The following is a 9,846-nucleotide window of genomic DNA, read 5'->3' as shown; positions in this document are numbered from 1 at the left end:
CATATATTTTTGTTTTCAAGATCTGGTAAACATGATGATGGAAATGTATGCTGCCCCTGATATTCACACTGTTGTTCCAGCGGGAAACTCTGCTGACCCAAAGATGCTTTTTCAAGAGGCAACTGGATTTTCTTGCTTTTATTTGAAGACATTTCGCTTGTCACCCGAGAAGCTTCTTCAGGTTTAGAGCTGAAGAAGCTTCTTGGATGAGAAGCGAAACATCCTCAAAGAAAAACAAGAAAGTCCAGTTGCCTTTTGAAAAGGCGCCTTTGGGACAGCCATGACCGGGATGACGGAGAATCTCCATGGACACTTAGAAGCTCTGCTGTGTTGTGGTAGGTTAAGTCAACAAGATATTAAACCCAGGCCAATTTTAGAGAATAGACATTTATTGACTCTTTCTAGCATAAAAGCAAGAATTTAATGCAGGAGAGTTGTTTACTATAATGTTTAGTAACTTCAGAATGACTAACATAGTTCTTATATGTGGCAGAAAAGCTGTAATGAATCAGTAAAAGAAATATTAACATGTAAAAGTAACAACTGAACGGCAAAAAGAGTTAAAAAAAATCCTATTTCAGTCTTAAGATTGCAACCATATGGAAAACAACATAGTGTAATAGCAGTTAATAACTGTATGATTAACAACCAAATAAAAGAAATTCTTATTATCTAACCCAAAACTCAATGTTTAATTACTCTGTTCATTCTGGCTGATTTGATTAACCTCTTTCTCTTGATTTCCTGGAAACTTACCGTCTAAAAGTACTTGAAGAGTATCTCTCTAAACCGGCACTCTTTTCCTCGTTAGGTACAGTTGTATCATCAGCTTTTGATGAAAAGGGATCCCTTCTTTAAAAAGTAACATTTTTACAATGCCTTGTTCTTAAGATTTGCTATCTTAAAGTTCATTTGCAGAAAGTAAATTAGGGGTGGTTGTTAGAATCTAGCCGTTCTTGAGCTGTACCAAAGTGATATGAAAAGGTGTTAGAAGGACTCAAGAAGCCGGGAAAACTGAGAATCTATCACCTATATTTCAGTGAGCAGAGTAATCCAAGCACCCATCTCTCTAAGAGATGATAGATCAGGCTGTTGGATCCAGCAGGGGGATGGACTAGAAGACCTCCATGGTCCCTCTGTTATTCTGTTAATTGATAAGCATCTCCAAAGAAATACAGACCTAAAATTGCTAACCCCAGGAAAAAAATGTAGACATTGTATTCATCCCCCAATTAATGTGTGTGCATGGATATATGAAGAGAGAGAGAGAGAGAGAGAGAGAGAGAGAGAGAGAGAGAGAGAGAGAGACTTGATTGTACCATCACTCCAAAAATGAAGGAAGCCTGTAGTGACAATAGAATTAACAGCAATGAATGAAATTGGACATCACATTTTTAATATTGAACTCAAACTACATACAGTACATATCCCAACCCCTTTCTCTATCCTAGAGACACAAAGTATGGTAAAAAGAGAAGCACATGAAACACACTTCAGCTTTTCCTCCACCAGAAACAGCCCAAAAAGAGAGGAGTGGTAGGGCAGACAAACCAGTAAGCAGATCAGCAGACAGAGGGAGAGGTATTGGTCCATAAAAATTGATCGAAGTGGAAAAGAGGTAACTGGTGCACTAAAGGAGAAACAAAAATAGAAATATTTAGTAGGAGCCAACATGAGCCCTACCTCAGAAATGATCAGCCAAGGTGATTTTTGAAAGGATCTTATTCTGTTCCAGACAGAACAGACTGCTTTCCGTCCAATCCAAAACAGATAGATAACTCAGAAGAATAAACAGAAAATATTGCTTTTATTTCTAGGAATCCTAAACAATAACTCACTCTTATGTAGCTACGTCCAGAAACATATTTGCAATATTGGTTTATTCCACAGGTAAATTGATATTGAATTTTCCCCTCTTCTTCTGCTGAGCATCACAAAGGATCTCCAAGCCGTGTGGCTAGGAGACATGAGGCTGGATGAAAAAAGGCATTCCCATCTGGCTTGTGTCCAGGAAGTCTCCCAATGTCCAATGACCTTTTGAGACTCCTCCCACTGACCCATCAACATACCTAGCATTTAACCCAATAACTGCCAGATATTCTAACATACTGATACATGCTCACTAGTTAGGGATACATAGAGCTATATGGTTCAGAATAGATCCTGAATGGCAATATCTATAGCCGTTTCTTGGTTTTCTAGTTTTAGCAAATACAAGATGATTGAGTGGCCCAATTCACATCCTATTACTCTGAGGGAAATGCAATAATACAGAAGAGCCTAGACCAGGGGTAGGCAACCTTGGCTCTTTTATGACTCGTGGACTTCAACTCCCAGAATTCCTGAGCCAGCTATGCTGGCTCACGAATTCTGGGAGTTGAAGTTCACGAGTCATAAAAGAGCCAAAGGTGCCTACCCCTGGCCTAGACTGCCTCCATTTCCCTCATAGTTTGAAAGACATTTCTACATGAATTGATCAGCTTCATCCTCGGTGATTTCCCTCATTCCTTTGTGCACATTATGTTCGATCGCTTTCCTCTCAGCTTCCGGCACTTCTGGCAAGACAGCCTTCAGCTCAGAATTGATTTTGGCCACTCTGGCATGGATGTTATTTTCAAATTCTTTCTTTTGCTTAATGACCAGGTCCTTTATCGCTTTTTGGGCATTGTCACAGCCGTCTGCTAGTTTGATCCGCTCCATCCGGAATTGGGGATCAGAAGGGTCCATGGAAATAAGCCTGCTCAGGCTGCCCACATTATCCATCAGGTATTTTGAAGACACGTCTGTGTAGGTCTCGGATATCATGTGCACCAAATGAGCTATGTTGGACGCATTGAAGGCCTGTTTATAGATCATATCTATGATAAAGTCTTGGTGAGAATAATTTGGAATTTGGGGAAGATCTTCGGCCAATTTCACAAATTCCGTCAGGCGCTTATTGAGACAGGAATCAATGAGATTCGAGATCATCTGGAAGAAACGCACCATTTTCTCCCACTGCTCCTTCACTCTTCCCATGGCGTCCAGGCATTTGATCAGCATGTTTTGGGCTTTTTCAAAATCAATCTCCTTTATTTCGCATTTCTTCATTTCACTGAGCACGTCCAGCAAATCCTTATTCTGCTCCTTTAAGTTGTCGAAGCTTTTCTGGTATTCTTCTTGACACATCTTCAGTATTTCTTTCGTTTGCTCGGTTTTCAAAAGGCTGTTTTTCATCGCCGATGACAACGATGAGTCTTCTTGGACATTTCTCTGGGATTTGGACATATTTGGTGCCATGGGACCAAAAGGGGATGTGCGGCTGCAGAATTTGCTTCTGCTGTCGAAAACCTCAATATCAATCGAGAGGGTGTTAATTTTCTTTATCAGTTTTTTCTGGTTTATGTTCCCTGATACTGCTCTTTCAGTTAACATATTGGAAATCTTGATGATATCGTTACATATTTTCACTGCTACATTTTTCAGGCTGCAGTTTCTTTCTTTTTTTATTTTCTCTAAAAGTTGCTGGGATTTCTTTTTGGTCCATATGGTTTTGATTTCATTGTTTTTTTTATTGTAGAGGACATCCATGTTAATATTACCTTCATCATCCACCACGGTTTTAAGACCGTCCACCAATGCCACCAGTTGACCTGACAGGGCACAGATGTTGTTCATGGCTATAAAGTCATCCCTACTTTCAAACTCTTCCTCACTTCTGCTGTCGATTGGAGAAAGCAATTGATTTCTGTTAGAGCTGACCAAGGATGTCAGGCAGGTAATGGGCACCGTCAAGGTTTCTCTTACAGTTGAAGTGAAATCCAGAATTACACTACTCCAGCCGGTAGGAATGCTATCTATCGCTTTTCTATAATCGTCAAACGTATCAGTCACTCTGTTCTTTACTTCCTTGTAGTATTCCTCTGCTTTGGCCTTGGTTTCTTCAGCTGCTGCTTTTCTTTGCTTCAGGTCTTCCAAGGCTTGTTTGGTTTGCGTCAGTCCTTGTTCATACTGTGATTTGGAACTCATACACACTTCCAGGAGTTCCTCAGTCAGACAGATGACATCATAGAACTTATTGTCAACTGCCTTAGCCAAAGAGGAACATTCATTTGCAATTGATTTCAGGCTGGATAGCTGTCCAGGGAGCAAGGCATCTATCAAGGTAAGGTCATCCTGGAATAAGGTCTTCATGACCATCTTGATTTGCTCAGGGACGCTCATAGAAAGCAGCCGGATGCCATCCATATTCTTGTGGGCTATGCTGAAGGCATGCCACCCACTGTTGCTCACCTGCATCAGGGAGGCCTGGAAAGAGTTCGGATACCTCATATATTTGTAGCCTCCCTCGGGTGGGGCAAGATTGATGGCAAAGTCTCCTTGTCCTGCGGCAATGCAAGCCAGCTCCCCTAAGAGGGCGATGGCAATGGGCTCAGGCATCAGATACTCCTCCCAATTTGCATGGGGCTTCATCATCAGTTCTGTCTCCTTTCGGACTTCCTCTGCTTTGCTAATGTTCATCACGGCTCTCGTAGCAAGCGCACCTTTGGGCTGGACAGCCATTTCAGCCTGGATAAAACAAAAAGAAGAAGAAGAAAGGTTGAACTGTAGTCTCTGGAATACCTCGATTGGAAAAGAACCCAGTGAACTCAGGAGTTCTAGAAGACTTTGCCACGTCCAGGATAACACAGTCATAACGTTTTTTTACTGGCGCTAATTTCCTTTTCAGAAATATGCATGCCAAGCACAGGAAACCAGGAGCTGAGGCGGTTGAAATGAATACAGGTTTATTGCATGTTAGCACTCTCTACAAGAATCTGAAGTGCTAACGGTTAAAGGAAGATTGGTGGTCGATAAGGGTCAACGGAATTCAAGGTGCGCTGGACTTAGATCTCTTGTGAGCGCAAAGGGACTCGAGACTGATGATGTGCTTGACCCCTCCCTCGGGCTCAGTCTGGTCATCTCCTACAATGCAAAATTTGCCTGACTTGCTGCATTTTCATAAATTAGATTTAGAAATTCACTTCTGAACCTTTGTTTCACATGTACTTAGCTTGCTTCTATCAGAAATGTTGAATTTTAGCTCCTATAACCTCCAAAGCCAACCCAACGGCCACATTCAATGGGGATTTATAGAATTAACACCCAACATATCTGGACAGAATTTTTTAAATATTAATTTAATTAATATTAATTAAATGTTGTTTATTAAGTCTTTAAATGTTGTTTAACCAGTGCCAGCAATAAAAATGAATACATTTTTATACTTCAATCTAAATAACTGAAAACAGCTATATGATTAAAAAACCTAAACAATAAAGCTAAAAGAAAAAAAAGAAAAAAACTAAAAAGAAAAAAATGCAGAACAATGTTCCAATAATATTTTCTACTTGCTTAGTATGCCAAAATCAGCAAAATCATAGTTACACAAATCATTAGAGTCAATGTTTGAACAAGAAATCAAACCAAGTTTATATGGAGTCCTGTTATCTGATCTTGCCTTTCTGGCAATACAAAATCTGTTCAAAGATTGAAAGCTGACAAATTCTGTTTAACCAAATTTTGAAGTCTCAAATACATTCATTCTTCAACTAATTACACGATCCCATTTAGTGCCATAGTAAAACCACAATACAGATAGTCCTCAACTTACCACCTACAACCATTCATTTAGTGACCATTCAAACTTACAACAGCACTGAAAAAAGTGACCCATGACTCTTTCACATTGAACAACCATTGCAGCATCCGCCTGGTCACATGACCAAAATTCGGACATTTGGCAACTGGATCCTATTCGTGGCAGTTGCAGTGTCATGGGGTCAGGTCTGTTGTGGCCTCCTGATAAGCAAAATCAATGGCAAAGCTAGATTCATTTAACAACCGTGTTACTAACTTAACAACTTTGGTGATTCACATAACTGTGGCAAGAAAGATCATAAAATGCTGCCAAACTCACTTAATAACTATCTTACTTAGCGATGGAAATTTGTTGTCGTATTTCAAGAACTACCTATACCTCAAAATATCTTTGTAGTAAAATTCAAGCTTTCCAATGTTTTAACTGGAAACACGTTCACTTCTTTCAATGTAAGTCTCTCCCTCCCAAACAGGAACTTGACTTATACATTTAATAAATTGATAGTTTAGTTGAATGCATAAAGGGAGATAAATAATGAAAGACCTGTCTTGCTTCTTCCGGTCTTTCATTTCCCTCTGACTTTGATTCAAGCCAGATTCACATCTTTAAATGTAACATGACTTATCCATTTAATAAATAACTGAAAACTGAATGCATATTTTGTTTTGCTTATTCTGACTTCATCTTTCATTTCCCTCGGACTTTGATTCAAGCCAGGTTCAAGAGATTCCTTTGACACCCCGGAATGTATTAAGAGTTACAGTACAATTAGATTTCACCAACAGGTGGGATTTAAGGAAAAAGCCACTTTACAGCCACCTCCTTCCGTGAACTCAGGAACGGAGAAGAGAAACAAGCTTAAATTACATCCTCGCCATAATCTGCTTCCAAATCCTAATGGAACACACACTTGTTTCCTCAGCCTCCTTACTCCGAGCTCTGCACGACTCTTTTCAGCTATTGTCATCCCCTAGCGGAGCACAGTGACACATAATTTTCAGACTTCGGCTGAATCCTGGCTTCCCTGCTCTTCCCCCATTTCATATGAGGACACCCCCAACCTCCACTGCAGAATCTGTCTCCATCCTCTCACTGGGCTTTCATTCAGTTCACTGTCCATAACCAGAAAATCAGCCTATCTCTGGCTCCCCCCCCCCATACTCTGTGTTTTCCACCCCCTGCGGGAGAAAGTTTTATGCTCCCTTAAGGACACGACCCTATGGAGGCTCACCTGTTGGTAAAAGACGCCGTGAGAACCACCATAAGAAATACCCCCTCCCCCGAGAGAGAGAGAGAGAGAGAGAGAGAGAGAGAGAGAGAGAGAGACTCACGTCGGAACTTGTTTGTCTTTGAAGTTCAGACTGGAGAGGAGCCAAACCCGGCTATATTCGCTCTGCGAGGGGTTTCGATGCTTTTGTGAAGCTCGAGCGGATGCGAGTGCTTTTTATGCAGCCTGTTTAGTTTCAGTTTCTGCTTTGCACTGATTCCTGGAAATCAGGCGTGTTCGGAAATCAGCCCAAGTTGTAAAAGGCGGCTTTTGTACCCAGAGCCTTAACTCTAAATCCTCCCCTGGATGCTTCAGGGAACTTCCAGAGGCCACCTGTGGAAACTCTGCAGCCTCTCTTAAAATGGGGCATTGCAAATCAAAACAGTTTCTGGTTTTATAAATACCCTCTGGACCTCTGAATGGGGAGTCCTTTCTTTCTTTCTTTCTTTCTTTCTTTCTTTCTTTCTTTCTTTCTTTCTTTCTTTCTTTCTTTCTTTCTTTCTTTCTTTCTTTCTTTCTTTCTTTCTTTCTTTCTTCTCTTCTTGATCTCTGAATGTTTCACCTCCATTTCTGGCAGGGATCAAGTTAATTTCCTGCACTTTTTTCAATTCCAGTTTAGCTACGCGAATGGCAATTTTTTCTCATCAAATTGGAAAGAGAGATTAGGTGGAATGCTACTAGATTCAGCCCTCTGTCCTCTACCTTTATTATTATTTTTTAAATGACTTGGGGGGGGGGGAATGATGAATTCTGTAAGTTTGCAGATGATACACAACTGGATGGGTAAAATTCTAAAGCAGATTCCATATTCAAAACCAACCTGAGAGGGTAGGAGAAAAGGCAGAATAGCATAAAGATGTTTTAATGTTTTGAATTGTTTTAATGGTTTTTACTGTTTTAAAATGTTTTGAAGATTTTAATTGTAATATATGTTTTTAAATTGTGAGCCACCCAGAGTTGTTTACTCAGATGGGGAGAAAAAGGAAAGAAAAGAAAAGGAAGGAAAAGAAAAAGAGAGAGAGAAGGAAGGAAGGAAGGAAGGAAGAGAAAGAAAGAAAAAGAAAGGAAGGAAGGAAGGAAGGAAGGAAGGAAGGAAGGAAGGAAGGAAGGAAGATCTGTTGGAGACAAATGCAAGGTTCTTTACTAAGGAAATGATTATGACATGGCAACTGTTTTAGAAAGAAGGTTGTAATTTATTGAAGAGGAGAGCCAGACAGAAAGATGACTCTGGAAAAAAGTGACCACATGGAGCAGAATGGTGGGCTTTTATACCTTCTGGGGTCTCTTGAGGTTGTTTCCTGTTCCTGTTTGAGGCTTTGTATTTCCTGTGTCATGTACTTTGACCTCAGTCTGAGTGTGCCCTTTTGGTATTGGTGGGTTAATCCTATTATGTCCTGGCTTAGAGTTTGAGTGGGGTATGTAGATTTTAGGGGTCTTTGTCTTCCTAATCTCTTCAGTTTCTAGATGGAAGGCGGCAACTTTTCTGAAAGAATGATTACATTTGCGTTTCTAAAAGCTGGCTTTTGCTGAGTTCCCTGGCTGGGAGGGGGGGGGGGAGAGAATTTTCTGCCTTTTTAAAGCGGGGGGAGAGAAGTTTCTGCCTTTTTAAAGATCTTCTCCATCATTCCTTTGGGGAAATATATTTTGCCTTTTTAATATTCCCCCAAATATTTCTTTCTCTGGATTCTTCCCACAGAGTATATACTGTATATAAATACAGGCACCCTTCGAGTTACGACCACAATTGAGCCCAAAATTTCTGTTTCCAATAAGACAGTTGTTAAGTAAATTTTGCACCATTTCACTACCTTTCTTGCCAGAGTCATTAAGGGAATCACTGCAATTGTTAATTTAGTAACCCAGTTAAGTGACTCTGGCTTCCTCACATTGACTTTGCTTGTCAAAAGGTTGCAAAAGGGGATCACATGACACTGGGATTTTGCAATCATCATAAATGTGAATCATTTGCCAAGCATCCAAATATTGATCACGTAACTATGGGGTTACTGCAAGGGTTGTAAGTGTGAAAAATGATCATGTCACTTTTTTCAGTGCCGGTGTAACTTTGAACAGAAACTAAATAAAATGTTGTAAGTCAAGGATTCCCTGTAATGAGGACCATCTGGAATGAGAGTTGTATTCATAAAAAAAAAACATAGTGTTGACTAGGGCAGTGTTTCCCAAACTTGACAATTTTAAGGCATGAGGACTTCAACTCCCAGAATTCCACAGCCAGCAACGCTGGCTGTGGAATTCTGGGAGTTGAAGTCCACATGGCTTAAAATTGTCAAGTTTGGGAAACACTGGACTAGGGTATATCATGTGGCTACCGAAGGCTACAAGCAAATTTTCCCAGAAGGGATGCTGACTTTATGTCAAAATGTGGGGGAAATTTAAAAATAAAAATATATATGCTTTTAGTATTATCATGTAATCATATTTTATATTTTATAATTATCATTGTATAATCAATTGCCTGAGTAGATGCTTCAAGTATATGGGAAAAATACAAGCCTCGGGGGGGGGGGGAGAACAGGAGTTACCATGGGGCCCAGTGTGAGTCACCATCTAGGAATTGTTTTTAAGTACCTTCTGGTGCCTGGTACCCCTACTGGATCTAACAGGTGTAGAAGATGGGAGACATCTCTCCTCTAGAATTGATATAGGATAGTAGGGGAGGGAGCTTATTAGTATAATGTATTCTGTTTAGGCGCTTCTGATAGATTGTAATCTCCAAAGCCTAAGCCAATGGGGCCATGGGGGAGGGAATGGGGCGTCGTGATAGGATGTATAATAATATGTGATTTTGGAATTTGGGGTGTGGTTCAGTGCTTGGCTACATTGCATTCCCTTCCTGAATCCACCACGCTTTGCAAACCGTTATTTTTTTAGACTTTGTTGTGAAGTCTAATAAACTTCTTTTCTATTTGTAACTCAGAGTGGATTTCAGTTTGTGACT

At 40.3% G+C, this 9,846-nt stretch overlaps 1 protein-coding gene across 1 annotated transcript; it reads right to left on the bottom strand.

Annotated features, from left to right (window-relative positions):
* Window positions 1-371: 371 nt before the first annotated feature.
* On the bottom strand, window positions 372-7,516 carry LOC120314231. The gene is made up of 2 exons (XM_039357098.1): window positions 6,952-7,516; window positions 372-4,548 (listed from the first exon to the last, which is right to left on the bottom strand). Exon 2 carries the CDS (start codon window positions 4,540-4,542, stop codon window positions 2,464-2,466), a length of 2,079 nt encoding a protein of 692 aa, XP_039213032.1. The 5' UTR covers window positions 4,543-4,548; window positions 6,952-7,516; the 3' UTR covers window positions 372-2,463.
* Between the last annotated feature and the right edge of the window lie 2,330 nt (window positions 7,517-9,846).

Source organism: Crotalus tigris, unplaced genomic scaffold, assembly GCF_016545835.1.
Source record: "Crotalus tigris isolate CLP2741 ecotype Arizona unplaced genomic scaffold, ASM1654583v1 scf7180000018867.1602434, whole genome shotgun sequence".
Classification (NCBI taxonomy): domain Eukaryota; kingdom Metazoa; phylum Chordata; class Lepidosauria; order Squamata; family Viperidae; genus Crotalus; species Crotalus tigris.
The sequence above is the reverse complement of the archived record's forward strand: the minus strand, read 5'-3'. Positions and strand labels throughout refer to the sequence as shown.